Source organism: Lepisma saccharinum, chromosome 7, assembly GCF_977018435.1.
Source record: "Lepisma saccharinum chromosome 7, izLepSacc3.1, whole genome shotgun sequence".
Lineage (NCBI taxonomy): Eukaryota > Metazoa > Arthropoda > Insecta > Zygentoma > Lepismatidae > Lepisma > Lepisma saccharinum.
The window spans coordinates 54,876,341-54,893,916 of record NC_139235.1 but is presented as its reverse complement, the minus strand read 5'-3'; the positions used below and the strand labels follow the sequence as shown (position 1 = coordinate 54,893,916).

At 39.0% G+C, this 17,576-nt stretch overlaps 1 protein-coding gene across 1 annotated transcript in view; it reads right to left on the bottom strand.

Annotated features, from left to right (window-relative positions):
- LOC145989862 (transmembrane protein 17B-like) overlaps positions 1–16,387 on the bottom strand; it is a 314,067-nt gene extending 297,680 nt beyond the window's left edge. Inside the window, exon 1 of the mRNA XM_083125324.1 lies at positions 16,284–16,387. Coding sequence (XP_082981450.1) covers positions 16,284–16,301 — 18 coding nt within the window. The 5' untranslated portion in view covers positions 16,302–16,387. The remainder of the gene's footprint in view (positions 1–16,283) is intronic.
- Positions 16,388–17,576: the final 1,189 nt, after the last annotated feature.

The following is a 17,576-nucleotide window of genomic DNA, read 5'->3' as shown; positions in this document are numbered from 1 at the left end:
CAACGGGAATTTCGGAGCAAATACGGGAAAGGGTCATCGCCTTCAGGAAGGCAATCTGCGATTGGTAATGGAAATTTGTTACAACCGGGTGCTCGTGTTCGAAGGAAAGAAGTGGTTGGCCAATTGACATTGGGAATCGTTCGCAAGGAGCCCGAGGAAATCTACACACAGCGTTACACACAGTGTCGTGCGGGTGCTAAATCAGGCAGGGGAACAGGCGATCTGCACCTGCCCCTCCCCTCCCAAACCTGTCGTAATATAATACAATAGACCAAGTAAAATTTAACCCTTGTTGAAATGAACCAAATAAACATACGATACATATGTTACAAATTGTCACAAGTGACATACATGAAGCACGTTAAATTTATGACAATAAGCTACCAATGTTAAAGCAAATATGATATAATGTAAGGAAAACATTAAAAACAAAATTGTTGAGGCGCAACAAAGAAAAAATTAATAAAATAAAGATATGAGTGATCAGAGGAAAAAAAATGTTTTGTCGAAACCTGTTTCATCTCTCTGTAGATTAAGTTGACATTTTTTTTTTGTAGAGTTGAGCATTCTTGTAATTCAAACGTCCTGAATGCAATAATGGCAATCAGATAGCCGAGATTATTCATGTCATCCGCTAGATTTGTAGAAATTGTGACAAAACCCGAAATGTTCCAAACTTCCTTCTCGGCAACAAAGAAGGACAACAATAATTTGTCACTGGAAGAGTATCCAGTTAATCATTTTACAGAGTTGTAGTAACTTGTTTGAAAATGCCTTGTGTACGATTTAGTCTTAGTTTTTGATTCGGTTAATATAGGTGTCGGTTTGCTGTCTTTTCTGTAAAGTTCAATGAACCAAAAGCTATCGTCTTCAGCCGGTCGATCATACAACATTCGCAACCCTACGCTCGCAACATTCGCTTTCTTGACCCTAGAAGATTTTTCCAGTTCGTTATGACTGGCAGACGCAATTTTGCAATGAGATTAGGAAATTATAGACTTACTACACTCAGAACTATTACTACGACCAGTGGCGAAGCGTGGTATCGCTGGAAGCGTAGGCACAGGCGTGTGAGTTCGTGTTGTTATAGGTGCGACTTTTTTAAAATATAAAAAATATAACCATTAAAGTTATTTTTGAAAATGAAACAACATATTCTTGCATCTATCAATGTACCTGAATAGTAACTCTTGATGTGTGCTAACTCGTAAATCGTATTTCTTGTTTTTATTGTAAATTGATGCTTTAGATGTCATTCGAGTGACAGTCCTCAATATTCCGATGACCATTCTCTCTCTGTGGAAAAATGCTCAAAAGAATGATACAAAAAATAATACTCTCCCTATTCCCGGTAATAGGCTTTCATGCTTGTTTTTGTAGCATTCTAGAGTAATACAAGTCATTATTCCCCTTGCTCACTTCACGCTCACAACAATGAAAGCCGCTTCCCGTGGCGGAGTGGTTAGCACATCGCGCTATGACGCCAGGGGTCCTGGGCTCGAATCTCGGCCTGGGCATGGATATTTCTGAGTGTCCATCCGTCAATTTCATCATATCAACACTCTTCTCTATCTTCGCAAATTACCCAAAACTGGCACAAAAAGCGAAGTAAAGAAAACAAACAAATCAATCAAAGAACAATAAAAAAAATAAATGGATGAAAAGAGAAAACAAGATCAAATATAACAAAGAAACAACAACGCATTAGGAGTAAATCGAGAAACCAACGAAAAAGCAGAACACTGGGATAGAGACATTTTTTTCGCCCTCGGAACAAGTTGTCTTTGCCATTCTACCCTCACCTTCCCTTTCCCCTCGTTGGACACCCCGCGCTGGACAAGAAACACATGTGAAGCCCAGTTTGTACCGTGTGCCCAGCGTTGCCAAACTCAAAATCAGGAAAAGTGTGCTGATTAAACTCTTAAATTTTGCTAAATGCAACTAAATTGTGCTCGGATGACTTTGGTCTTAAGTTCATTTTATGCATGTATTTTGGGAACAGCTGTGATGTGAATATGCGTAGTTTGTGCTAAACAATATTGGTAATTTCCCTCATTAAATTAATCACAATGGTTTAACCAATAGAATTGGTTCAATCTCTTGAAAAAGTTTGAGAAAATTCGACAACTACAAAAGGTGGCGGCTTGTTTTATCTGTGGCCCCAACTTTCTAGCAAATTTCCTTCAATAAAATATTCCTCGTGAACTAAGTAAGGAAAGTTAAAAGAAAAGATGAAAAGAAGACGGTGGACCAGATGTGGCTGGATCGGCATGCTACCTTTTGTTTGAAACAAATAAGATCTGCGATTTTTTTTTAAATTTATTTTTTCAGAATATATTCCTCTGAATTCAATTTATCTGTCTCCCAGGGGCGCATGTTTATAGATGATGATATATTTTACCATTATCCCAAACACAGGGCGCTAGGTGCCAACAAAGTTCAAACTACATTTAGCACAATTATGCTAGGGTTGGCATCACTGCGTGAGACCGGACTCGCTGTGTCCATTTCGGACGAACGCACCCTTGAAATTAGGCTTTCCCGCATGAATGTCATAGAATGTTATGGGACCAGCTGAGGCCCTCAGAAAAGTGGATCGACATGTGACGATAGAGCCTCTGGCAGGGATGGAAATTTGTATAAATTATCGTAAGGTCTAGATTTTCAGTTTTCTTGTATTAAGGCGTCATTTAATGAAATTATAAGTAATAAAATAATCCGTAATAGCCAAATATATTAGGGTAGGCCCGGCCTCCAGGCCTCTTATGAGGCTTCGCCACTGACTACGACGCAATTAAACTTCACATAGCAAAAACTGGAAGGAAAACGAATTCGCTATGTCTCTCGTAGGGAACAGCTAGAGAGTTCAGCTTCCGTGGTGGGAGGTGGCACCATGAGGATCATTTACCTTCGCGCGTGGTCGGAAATACTCGGCGTCAGACGGCAGAGGGTGGGACGACGAGGGTAGGTGAAGTAAACAAACGTCCAGTTAAGGTGAAAGTTTTTCTTCGGCGTGTTGATTTCGGAAGAAAGAAGTGTTCTTATGATATTATGTTATTATAGATAATTTAAATAGCTCAAAAGGGCGATAAGTAGAAGGGAACAGCCTGTAGGGGAGACCTTGGAAGGTTCTCTCGGTGCCGGTAGAGTGGCTGAGCTAGTCATATGGCTAGCGATCACGGATCAACCATTTACTTTCATCGAAATATATAGATAAGTCCATGCATTTTTTTTATTCGTTTGAGGACAAGCAAACGCTTAGTTTTCGGTGGACATTTGTTATTAGTCTTAGAGAAGCGTCGTATCCGAAAGAATTAAAGGACGCGTATAATTTCAAATATATGTCTATCTGTTAGTGAAAAGCCAAGTACTTTGTTGCGCGAAAGTATTAGTTTAAATTTGTAGATTCGACACTGTCAAGGTGTCCGGTTTTTATTTAATCTGGGATTAAAGGGACTCTGGCAGGGTGGCAAAGAATCGACACAGTTTTTTTTTATATAATTTCAAGAATGGCGCATAATTAGTTTTTGTAATTTCAAACAAGTAGCAATGGGGGCAAACAAGTCACATTTTCCTCCAAAAGTGTGTTGTTCCCTAAGAAAACATTGCTTAAATTTGAATTTATGGTGTTCATGCAATAATTAACACATATTATTGTGGCTAAAATGAAATTATATGTGCGAAATACATAATTTTTGGTGGACTTTCATTTTCCAGGGCGGGGCCACGGCCCATCCTTTCCCCTTCCGGACGCTCATGATCGGGACTGAACCTACAGTTTAAAGAGGGATCCGAACCACTATGTGCCTCCACCGGGTATCGAACCCGGGACCCTTTGATTACAAGGCGGCGACGCTAGTTACAGGTTATGAAGTTGACAAAACACTAGGTGCTGTAAAGGTACCATCTGCAACAGGAGAGGTACAAGGAAGAAACTTACAGAAGCTAGCCGCTCTTTTGGGAGGTGCTTCATGACATTGCGTTCATGAGTTTCGATACAACAGCGTCTAAGACATGAACGATGAGAAGTGACTGCATAATGCTGGAACAATCAGGGTCGTCGGAACTTATTTTGCAGTAGGGTGGGGAGCAGGTTTTTAAATCCATCAACCGGTTTTTCTTTTTTACAATCTCTCCCCCCCCCCCGCCACACACATATATACGAGGGGTATATTTTAAGTAAGGTCCTTTTGCAATAAAAACGAATTAAGTAAATGTTTTTCAAAAAAAGTATTTATTTTCTTTACATACACTTCCCTATTGTTCTACATAATTTCCTTGTTGGTTTAAACATTTATCTTAACGAACCACGAGTTTTTGGATACCCTCCTCATAGAACTCTGCCGCCTGTGATGATAGCTGTTACTCACGGTTGTTTTCACTTCTTCATCAGTGTCTAAACGCTTGCCACCCAGGAAGGTCTTCCGATGGCGGAAGAGGTGGTAGTCGCTAGGTGCAAGGTCTGGACTGTATGGCGGATGATCGAATACTTCCCAGCAATTTCAAACGGTATTCACAAATGTCCTTTAAAACAATGTTTTTCACAAAATAAACATCATCTCACGCAACTCAACTTACTTTTTTCTTTTCACGCACTGTTGTCCCGGCAACGGAATCAATAAAAGATTGGATAGTTCTACAAATGTTTATAAACCGGAAATGATTTCCGCTTCCGATATTGCGTGTAACAAATATACAGCAAAAATTACAAATTTAAATCAACACAAACAACAGTATTGAAACTAACAAATAAATCAAACAGATTTCCGTGAAATTAACAAAAAACAAATAACATATTACATATCGCCAAAATAAACAAGGCGTATCACACTTGATTTGCTGAAACGTGGCTGCGATTCTTATCTGCACATGGATCTACCTGCCACGTACTTCCTGCTGGCAGAGATGCCCATTTGACTTCAACCTCGCGAGGACCAGCCTCCGAGTTAAAGGTCAGCCTCCGGCCTCACACGGCCTCAGCTTCCGACCTCCAACTCGGTCTCGGCTTCAGCCTCGCAAGGCTCCTGGAGGCCGAGACTGAGGCTGAGGCATGCGGAGGCTGGACATCTCTGGTCTGAACCGGCAAAATGTTGACCAATTTCTTCTAAAGTTCATGTGTGTGTTAAGAGAAGGGGCTAATGATTACACAATATTAATAATCATGTTAGATTTTGCATATAATTTTACGAAGTATGGAACGTGTCTATCGTTTCACTTAATTCAGAACATAAGCATCTCAGGAATAGTCTGCTGTCCTTGCGTTTCCTAACAGAGGTGGTGAACAGCAGCATACTTTCCTTTTCAGGAGGCACGCGACAACGACTGTATAATTTCTGGATGTGGTTTCTACCGGGTGGTCCAAAATTCGCTGTACAGCCTATTATTTCAGAAGTTGTAAGGAAAATTAAACATTTGAATACACCAATGTATATTAGGTATTAAGGCCCACCTTTTGGGGCATAACAACAATGGCCGCCATTTCTAAATACAACATTTTGAATTGCCGTCCATTTTTTAAATGGGAAGGGGGTCATCTGGGGGTATCAAAACAAATTAGAAATTTGCCAGGAATTCATTTCTGGAATCATATTTCACATAACTATTACGGTGTAGGCGTTATTAGCATCCAAAGTTAACACCAAATGATGTGTTCAATATGCTGACCGTCTTGTTGAATGCATAACTGCAGTCGTGTAATCCAGCCAGCAGACACTCGCAGAAGCACTTCTTGTGCGATTTCACTGCAGCACAGCGTAATTCTTTGTTGCAGATGGTGAACATCGCGAATTTTCTCTGCGTAAACGAGTTGCATCAAATGCCCCACAAATAAAAGTCCATAGGTTTGAGGTCGGGTGATCTTGGTAGTCATTCCACCGGGCCACGCCGACCAATCCATTGCCCAGGCAACTGCACATCGAGCCACTGACGAACAATTAGCCCATAGTGTGGCGGAGCACCATCTTGTTGGGAAAACGAAGCGAATGTACCATCTTCTTAAAAGGGAAGGAAGGACAGTGTCTCTCAGCATGTCCAAGTACCGCTCGGAATTAAGGATTTCATCGATCAAGATTGGTCCAACCCCACGGGTGCCCCATATCCAACACCACACCATGATTTTAACATCTCCATTAACATTGGATGGGTCAATCCAATGGAGATTTTCATCACACCAATATCGGTGAGTCTGCCGGTTCACTTCGGCACTGACAAAAATATTGACTCGTCACTGAATAGGATACTCTGTGGGAATGTAGGGTTGTTCCGATGTTGACGTAATGCCCACGTACAGAACTCGACACGTCTGTTTGGGTCATCCTCAGAAAGTTTTTGCAGCATTTGGACCTTAAATGGGTGCCATTTGTGGATATGAAGAATATACATAAGGGATGACCGACTAACACCAATTTCACTTGCAAGACGTCGAGTGCTGCGTTGTGGACTCTTCGCAAAGGCAGCCAAGACCATCGTATTTCTTATCTCGTCAGTGGAACATTTGGGACGACCACTACGTCGCCTGTCGGACTTATTTCCAGTTTCCATGAATCTGGATAGGAGACATGCAACAGTGTTATGCGAAATCGGTGGTCTCTCTGGGTGGCGTCTGTTGAAATCTGCTGCAACGACTCGACTGCTTCGTTCCCCAGACATCAGGATCACCTCAATTCGCTTTTGCTTCGTCAACGCCATCATATGCCACCTGCAACAGAATAAGATTATCAGACTTTTGGATGCCAATAACGCTTACACCGTAACAGTTATGTCAAATCTGATTCCAGAAATGAATTCCTGGCAAAATTATAATGTGTTTTGATACCCCACATGACCCCCTTCCCATTTAAAACATGGACGGCAATTCAAAAAGTCTGGTTACAAAATGGCGGCCATTGTTGTGTTATGCCCCAAAAGGTGGCATACCTAATGTACATTTGTGTATTCAAATGTATAATTTTCCTTGCAACTTCTGAAATAATAGGCTGTATTGCGACTTTTGGACCACCTTGTAGATAGTCCAGATTACGGGCTTTCTTTCCAGAATACCCTCGACATCTGACAAAAGGAAAACAGAGAGAAAGGAACTGACTGCACCCTACGCAACAGAGGGCACAGCGAGATGCCAAATACAGGAATGCAACCTACCCTCTAGGCGAAATCACCTCTGGCATGCCTCACATCAACAACTGGTAGAAGGCGGGTTTATTTCTGAAGGACAAAGACAGTTTCACAAAGTCCGAACTACATAATCATTCCCGTAGTAGCCACAATCCATTGGAAGCGAGATGCAGATCGGATTCTGCTATCGTGTAGGGAGAACTGTTCATTTGATTTGCTTGCGAGGCCCAGCCTCCAGCATCACAAGGCCTCAGCCTTCGAGCTCCGACCTCCAACTCAGCCTCCAACCTCCAACTTAGCCTCGGCCTCACACGGCCTCATCATCGCAAGGCTCCTGTAGGCCGAGACTGAGGCTGAGGCCAGGCCTCCGGAGGCTGGACATCTCTGTTTTCCAATAGCGAAAATTTGAGTCCATGTTCATTTAACTAGTGCAAGAATATTTTCCCAACTTTTTTTCAAAATGAAACATAAGTTTGAAAAAATTGTCTCATTTTTAGCACGCGATCGGAGGGGGGCATAAAGACTATCGTGCCCCTCGTTGATGCCACCCCCTGCCCCCCTCCCCCGGTTCCGACGTCCCTGGGAACAATTTATGCAAGAAATCTGTTGTGTTTATCTTTCAGACATCATATCCACAAACTGCAATGAACAACTTGGAGGCTCATTTGCGGTATTTTGGAGCTGAGCTGGTTGGATAGAAGGTATCTTCCAAGGAAAAGTAAGAAATGATAACTTGTCTTAAGGCTTTTGAAGAAAACTGGAGTTCAATATGCATGAAACTAGCATATTTATGTAATCATAAAATGCATTTTTCGTGCAAAATTGTTAAAATAATAATTTCTAGGATAATTAGACTCTGCGAAAGTGTAGCGCAGAATTTTTGTGATCCCGTGAAAGATGAATATTCCGGTAAAGTGTCGGCTGATATCGGTAGATAAATTCAAAGCGATACGGCCTCATTCCTATAAATCTCCCACAACTGCAACAAAATTATTTTGATTTGATTTCCTTTATTTTACTTCCCTTTCTTGTGCCACTTATGGCTAATTTACAAAGATGGTGATAAGTGATGATATGATGAAATTGATGAATGGACACTCAAAAACATCCAAACATCCATGCCAAGGCCGGGATTTGAACCCGAGACCACTGGCGTCGTAGCGCGATGTGATAACCACTCCGTCACGGGGGCAACGAAAAGAAATTGAACAAGAAAATATTCTTGTGTAAACTGCTCTAAATTTCGGTGGCATATAGAATTAGCATTTTGTAAACAACTACGAATATGCACCCAACTTTTAAGTGTGTGTACAGGGATTTATGTGAAAAATTTAGACCGAAAAACACTTCTCGGAAATGTAATATTAAATAGGCCGCTCACGATTTCGCTACAGAATATTTTCTTGCTGGCTCATCACCTTAACACAGGTCAGTGGCCATATTTTCAATGACACATGATTCAAATTATTTCTCAATCGTTCATTCATATCACAACCACCGACCTTGCAGTTCATTTATCTTAATTTCTCATTTTTTATCATGCATTTCCGCCTGCTTGCATTTCACCACTTAACGGAAATTCATTTCCCCCCTGGGTACGAGCCAAGCTACGTTGCATTACATGTTGTAAAATCTAATACTTTGTGTATGAAAAATTTTAAATCAGAATTTCTGTAATATACAGGGTGACCAAGGGTGCATCTACCGTGTTGATTCTCGTAGTGCTCATGTGGCCCGAGTGTAGGAATTATGCGATGTGCGCAGAAACGTTCAGTGAGAAACGCCATTTTAGTAAACATGAAGCGTTTGCTTTTGAGACATTCTTCAAGAATGGTGAATCTGTTGTCATGATGCAGAAACTGTTTACACGGCACATCAATATTGGAAGATGTGGGCGTATGTAGGGATTTCTCACACACAGAGTCTTTGAAACACGTCCGCCAAATCTAAACATACTGAATCAGAGAATTATGAAGGAAATTAAGGCCGTACTAAAGGTGATTTTGCGGTAATTTTTCAATAACAGATGGCAGCACAATTTGTCATGGCAACCGAGTGCCATGTTGCCAGATCTACGCGCATAATCAATATAAGTACATACAGGTTGATCGATCAGGGTATTTACTGGTGGAAGATGACGTCAGATTGACTAGTGGAATTTAGACAAAATTCGTAGGTGTGCAGCAACGTTATTGATTTTTATGAGATCAGTTAGATACTCTTATCAGAGAAAAGAAGGAGTGTAGGAAAGTAGTAAGAGTTCAAAATATTCAACAAATTATTAACAAAAAATAAAAACAATCGTGTGGTTAGTTCATACACCAAACAGAGCAAGTAAGAATAATACAATTACGTTGAAGCAACTGCTGAGTTGACTACGAGATAATAGGTGTGTTTCACCTACGTCACAAACTGTTGAATTATGACTTCGAGCAGCCGTGATTGAGGCCAGTTCTTGCAAGCACACGGAATTCAAGCGGCGGGCAGAAGATCACAGACATTCGTGATTTAAAACAAACGTGCAGTTCATGGAGATATAACGAACGCTACGTGGTGGATATTTCCTTGCGAACGAGAAATAAAATTGGCTGTAAACATGGTAGCTGTGCGCACCCTGACGTCACATGAAACCCACCTATTGAATATACTTACAGATAACCAACCCATTTTGTACAACACTACTTGACGACATTTGTCGCTTTTATCAGAAATCTTTACCATATTTTCTTCATAAATTTGCAGCAGGATCCGTCTTCAATATATCAATATTTCTCATATTTACTCTATAGTCAATCTCCAGTCCTTTGCCTTATAAGTGACTAAAGATTGAGTTCTTTGGACTTACTATTTCTGGAGTTATGTTTCATTCTTAAAACAATTTACAGAAATACAACAATTTTGGAAAAAATTAAAACATAAGAGTCCTGGATCCACAATAGAAGTCAGTAAGACGTGTTTGTTCTAATAACTTCTTTGCTTGCGTTTGATGGTGATCGTTAGTATTACCTCAAAATTTTCTTGGGTAGACATTTCAGGTTTAGATGATTTCCAAAATAGATACCATTTTCCAAGAGAAAAACAAAAGAGAGACGATTATTTTAGAAACCACGTAATGTATTCGTAGTTTCGTAATATATCAAGGTAATTTAATTGTTTTGAAAGTTTTTAAATTATAAATAAAGTTACAGACACAATAGATTTTCTACAGATGTTACTTTTTAAAGAAATTGATTGATTCATTTGCTTTATCTTACTTCGCTTCTTGTGCTACTTTTGGTTAATTTGCGAATATGGGGATGAGTGATGATATGATGAAATTTATGAATGGACACTCACAAACATCCATGCCCAGGCCAGGATTCGAACCCCTAACCGGCGTCGTAGCGCGATATGCTAACCAATCCGCCACGGGGGCGGGCTTTGTAAAGAAACAAAAACATTATTGCATAAATGCTTAAAATTCACTCGTAATGTTAATTTTGACTTTTTAAACTAAGGACTATTGTATTGTATTTGAGAAAACTAGTGAAATATGTTTCACAACAACGATAACACAGGTAACACAGGTAAAGACACGTGTGCTAACAGACATTCTTTTATTAAGATTATAATAAACATATATAAATATATCTAAATCTGGTATGACCTTTCTTTACACCCAGCAAGCCCTGAGATAATTCTGAGTCTATGTTCTACGGCTGACAAGAAGTTAGCACATATGGGTAGACTTTTGCCGTCCACCTAATTGCAGGGTTTAGTGTGTTGAACACCGCCAGTGCCTGTACTCCAGTGCTGTGTTGTTGTGAGCACGGGTGAACTTTGCAAGTCAGTCATTGTGATTTCATGTAACCTATTTGCTTTATATAAATTTATGCTCTGTATAAAAGTAGGAGAGCTAGATTTTATCTCAACCTGTTCTAAATATCCCAAGTACAAGGGGAAATATAAATATGAACTTATATGTCAGCATGGAACGATTTCAATACATGTTCAGGTACAGTTGCAAGTAAATTGTCCTTGTTAGGGATGAATGAAATAAACGTTGATATTCCTAAAACTTACGCCGTATCCTGAAAAACAACTTGACTTGATTTTTACCATATCTAGCTTGTCTACCGAAAAGGGATATAATGATAAGGATTTTAGAATACGAATTACTTCTAACAATATTCTTATAGTAGATCATGAGGTTATTGTGTTCTCCTGCTTTTTGCTTTGACGTCTTAATTAAAGTAAGTCGCTTGCATTAATATGCCCATTTTCCGTGTGATCGTAAATCCATTTTCAAAGGCTTTCATTACTGTTAGATCATTTAAGGTTCGTGTTCTTAGCATCCAGGTATCTAGAATAGATTAGGCTAGTACGTTTGCTGCATTAGCATGTGTACACTTTCTCTCTTTGCTTGATGTAAACTGTTTAATACTAAACATGATTTTAAAAAAATGTAAGCTTATCCTTCAACCAAACTAGTCAAACTTGTGCAGCCAAATATTTACCTGATTTCTAGAAAATTAAAAATGTATTCAAGTTACATACGGGAATTCAGTTTCCAAAGTTGGAAAGTTTATTTAATACCAAATTCCAATATCAACCTAACTTTTACAAAATTATCTTGCATGCATAAGTTGAATCCTAAGTGTATATTCCACAGCAATTCAATAGCAATTAATAAAGATGATAATTCTTTACAAATTTAGAGTAAGTATCAATGTAGGATCAAATTTTATCTCTATCGCATTTTTTGCCCTTGATAATTTGAAAAAATGAAGGTACATTATGGAGAACGGTAAAGATTGGATTTTACTTTTATCAACATTATTCACGTATTTTGTAATGCCGTATAACATTTGAAATGTTCTTGATGTGAAAGCAACGTTCTGAATGAATAAGAAAGGACGATTCGATTCAGTCAGAAAAATAAATATTACACTCTTATAATTCACTTTGTTAAACGCTATAAATTGACCATAGTTAACTAGTCTTGTGACGTCACGAAAGCTGGTGTGAGGCCCGTATATATGTATCTCGGAGGCCCCGCTTCACAGTTGATGCTGTGAAAAACAATTATGTGATTTTGATGTCCGTGGACAGAAAGAAGATAATAACAAGGCTGAACTTTTCAAATATCAAGAAATTTAATTGTTCTGATGAGAAAAGGGAGAAACTGTTTAAACTAATGTAATTGTTATGAAGTGATGCATAAGTAGCTGTAAATTCAAACACCAAGGTGCCATTTTCAAAACTTTGGTAAAAAAGTATTGTAAATTTGTGAATTCATTCATTATGATAAATGAACTCTGTCATTATCCTGTCGAATGGATATTAAAAACAGGACTCAAAACTTGTGTATTATATAGTAAAAAATAACATGTTATGTTAATTTATTTATTTTCAGGAGAAGGGGAGAGATTGAGACTGTCCCAATTCTCAAACTGTGATGTTCAATATTAATGTTATTTATGTTATTAATGTTGCTTTAACTTATGAAAGTTTCTTTATATATATTGTTATATTGTTCTCTTCGCGCTGTATAAAGTACTTTGTATCTAAAAAGGAAAAAGAAGGAAACAAATTATTGTAACCACAGCAACGAAAATCAATAAGTTTTAAAAATGGTGATGGAAGTGGTGCGATTTCCTACGCCTGTACTGTATTTGTAATGATTAACGTTAACTACCGAAATATTATTTGCATTGGTAATCGTTCTGCAATACAGTCTCCAAAATTTAATGCTCGAACTCTCTCTCTACTACAGAAATCCCTTGACAATCTAATATTCAACACTTTATCAAGAGCTTCCTATCTCCCCCTTTAAATTTAATTCTCAATCCTACCACCAAAATTTCTATGTCAATTTTAGACTTACTGTTCATATTGAAGAGCGAATATTACCTCCTCCAAAAACTTAATTCTCAGTCTCCACACCAGAATTTCCGCAACAGTCTAAGACAATAACAATACACAAGAATTGGATAACGCCTCAAGTTAATGCTTAATCTCCCTCTAACTAAAATACCCGGCATAATCTAAGATCTAGAGTTGGATACTGCCCCTACCCCCACGTTTAATTCAGAATTACCCCAGAACCCCACGCCTAACATATGTAAGAGTTGGATATTTCCCTCCCCCCTTTTTGATAATTCCCTAAAATACTTTATTTTTTTCAGCTGATGGATTAAATATGGAGCATTTAAGGAGTAAAATTTTTACATATATTTTGTAAAAATATTTAAATGTTGAATTTTATATAATTTGAAAGGGAAAAAATCACCCCAAAAATCTCGATGGCGCGGTCCGCTCCATAATCCTCCCATGTGGGCACCCCTGGTGTAACTATTATGACAAGATAGCTATGTATGTATATTAATGAGGACAGGAGCACGTTCAATTGGTTGCCTTAACTCTTGAAATGCTCTAATCGCATGTTTTTTGTTGCAATAATTATTTCACTATTGCCGGCCTCCATGGTGGAGTGGTTAGTGCACTACTCTATGTGTTCGTTTCTTAGATAATTTGAAGATCTTATGTTATTGATTCATCTATTTCGTCACTCCATCCTTCATCCTCATCGTTAAAATTAATCAAGAAAACCAGAAAATAGTCGTAAAAATATCTAAGTTACCTCATCGCTATCACTTGCGAAAACAACGACAATACTTTCTGCTTTGTCTTTTTATATTTGTTTTAGTTAATATATAACAATAACAAAAAACGAAGAAACAACCAATATGCAATAATGGAGGAAGTACATATACGTATGTTTATATATTTTGTGAAAAATCGTCATCTCAAAAGCTGATTCCTTGTGAGCTCTGAGGCTAATTGGCCGAGGAACTAAACACTGTGTTAGTTTCTTGAAGAATCGTGACTAACACTGCTTGTTCTAGCTGAGCAGCTCTTTCAGCCAGTCTTGCGCACAGTTTCGGCAATGACGCTGGGTTTCGAATTCAATATCGGGTTCTGTTCCCTTCTATTTCGTTCTGTTCCGTTCTGTTCTTTATATATAAGATGTGAGACCTTTGATTTGATTTTGAGTATACATGCTATAGTTATCATGCAATTGGACATTCATTGGTATTTACAATTGGGATAGGTTGAAAACGATGCTTAGATTCAAATTCAAAAGCGATAGCACGAAGTTTTTCCAAGGTTGCAAGTGCAAGGAATTTAAGATTATTTTAAACTATCAGCATACATTGGGTTTGCGTTTTTTTTACTGTCAAGAATATAATAAAGACAGTAAAGTACCTTACACAGTTCTTTATCTTACCATTCAAGTACTGTAAAAGATGAAACAAAACAAGACAAACAAACAAAAACAACATGAACATAGTTCATATCATGTGGCTGATAAAACTTTAAGTATTTTACCGGGTGATCCGTTTGAGATGTCAGAAAAGTAAACCTTTATACACAGGAGGTTAATGTACGTAACTGCAGGGCCGGATTAAGACGAAATTGGGCCTGATGATTGAAATCTTCGGTGAACAATAAACACAACGACGTTATAGTTACGTCACAGCGAAAAGAATAATAGTATCTGTATAGTAAGTAACGCTGTGTCTAGGCGTCCGAAATTTTGGCTCTAAAATTTCATTCTAAGACTTATTTTCAGGTTAATATAGCAAAAAAATCTGTTAAGCTTTTGGAAAATTCTCGTCTGTTTTCATCTGCAGCTGCAGCATCAATCGCACCCACCTTAATAATGCCCTTCGTATCTGTGAGCAGTTTGTTGTAATATAAGCACAAAGGATGTAAGTTCGAATGAGTGGAGGTTTACTGACTTCAGCTGCGTGACGGCAGTAGCATGCATGGAATACTAAAAAAATCGCGTACCATACGACATACTGTGTGCGCTGTTGTGCCGTGATCACCACCTTTGTTACCATGTACATTAGCGCCGCCATGTGGCTGAAGTCTGTAAACCTCCACTCATTCGAAACTTACATTCCAATAAGCTGCTCGGAGATACGTGCATTAATCTCTTGTTGTTTGATTGGTTGATTTGGTGTTTTAAGTCCACTTTATGCACAGTAAGGCTTATCGGGACTGGACCTACATTTTAAAGTGGGATCCGAAGCACTATGTGCCTCAACCGGGTATCGAACCCAGGACCCCTTGGATGCAAGGCGACGACGCTACCACTGCGCCATCGGAGAGGCCTCATTAACCTCTCGTATATAAAGGTTTACTTTTGTGACATCTCAAACGGATCACCCGGTATTTTTGTTAATGTAAGAAGATTTACACTGTGGGCTTACAATAGAGGTAAATCTTATATATTTAGTCTGACCAAACTAAAAACAAACTTCGCAGTCAAGAAACACAATGGGCTCTTGTATAGTAGAGTACACATGTGTGTAAAAAAAAAAACACATGTTTTATCAGTTCTCGCCGCCATTCATGAAGTTCATTGATAATATTTATTTTAAAACCTGATAGGAACAGTTATATGAAGTGCCCAATGCTGCGTGATGTTCTATTTTGAAAGTAAAAAAAGTAAACATATCGTTTGCACTGAAGTCAGTCCTGGCTACAAATCAACCTCTGAGTTTAAAAAAAAAAATAGTTGTTTTTTTTTGCTTTCAGTTGGCAACTGCGGTTTGTGTGGTGAAGGCGAAGGTATTCTGGTTGGTTCTAACCCACAATGTGCATAGTTAGAAGATAAGAAGGTCAAGTACACATTAGTTATCTGGAAGAAACTGTTGCTGAGAATGGAAATATTAATCAGCTGCATTTCCTGAAGTACAAAGGGTAACAGGAAGACTATAAGAGTAGAGTTTAAGAGGTTCAAAAAGCCATAATTACTATTTTTCACTTCCATCTCGTCATTTTATGCTTGTTTCCATTACAACATCCGGTGTGGCTAATTTCATTCCATGTTCTACAATTGACTTTTAACTGCTTATAGTCCAATATACAGAACCTAGAACTCCTGACTAACAACTGAGCAAAGGAGGCTGACACAATTGCAGATAATATGCCCATACATTGGCATATTTTTTTCTCTGTTATCAAAACGAGGGTCCAGTGAAAAGAGACAAGAACAATAAGTTGCCATTGAATGATTTGTGTCTGACCATTGATGAACCAACATGTGCTTGCCTGTTGGTCCGAGATGGGTCTGCCTAATTTGTACCATGCACGCCAATGAAAATGATAGTAGTACTTACTGCCTGTCGCTTTATCATAAACCCATGCCTCTGGAGTGGAGGACCATATTGTATTCCATAAGGTGATTCGACTCGGAAGATTGCAAATGACACTCACTGATAATAACGAAGATAATGACTAAAACAAATGATTACATGTATGTACAAACTTGCTGCAATGCAACGCGATGGACGGAATGAAATCACCGCGCACAATCGGCCATATTGCCTCGCGAACTGACTAAGCGTCACTCTCTCTCTTTGTTGGAGACTAAACATAAAAAAAAACTGAAAGCCCCTGACATCTATTGATAAAAATATCAAACATATCAATTATGACTTGAAACATACCCTCCCCCCCTTCTTGGTCAAACAACGATTGACCAACTAAATTCACTTATCTCCGTCCTTCTTGCACTGAGGGAGTGGAACTAATCTGTGAATCGATCTCCTGAAGATCCCTGAAGCTGTATGCACTGTGGCCACTCGCAGTAAGCCGTCTCTTCCTGGCTGGACGCTGGTGACTCTTCCCAATTTCCACGACAGGGGAGGTAAATGGTCGTCTTTGATGACAACTATCAAACCTGGTTTGAAGTTTTCCGCTGGTCCACTTGGAACGTTGCTGAAGACCGTTTAAGTACTCCTTGGACCATCGCTGCCAAATGTTTTGATGAAAGCTTTGGAGTCTCTGCCATCTGGACAGTCGATTTCCTGGGAGGTCAGTAAGGTCTGGCTCGGGAAAGGAAGTAAGAGCTGAAGCAATGAGAAAATGTCCAGGAGTGAGAGCACTTAAATCTTCTGGATTGTCGGATAAAACAGTCAAAGGCCTTGAATTTAGGCATGTTTCTATTTGGGTGAGCAAAGTTGCAAATTCCTCAAAATTCAGTGTTGAATTTCCTACTACTCTAACTAAATGATACTTCATGTAGCGTATTCCACTCTCGCATACTCCTCCAAAATGTGGTGAGTTAGGTGGAATGAAATGCCACTGGAAGGATTCATAAGTCGGTTATTCATGAATATTTTGTGTGAATTCCTGTGACGAAAATAAGCTATGTAGCTTTTTAAGTTCGTTTCTTGCCCCGACGAAATTCTTACCATTGTCACTGTACAGATTGGCACATTTACCTCTACGAGATGTAAATCTTTGCAGGGCTGCGATAAAAGCATCTGTGGTGAGATCGGAGATGAGCTCTGAAGTAATAGCCTTGATGGCTAGACAAATTAATAAAGCCACGTATGATTTCCGATGAACTTTGCTGCGTAGCGAATGCGATTTCAATAGAAAAGGTCCGCAATAGTCTACACCAGAGT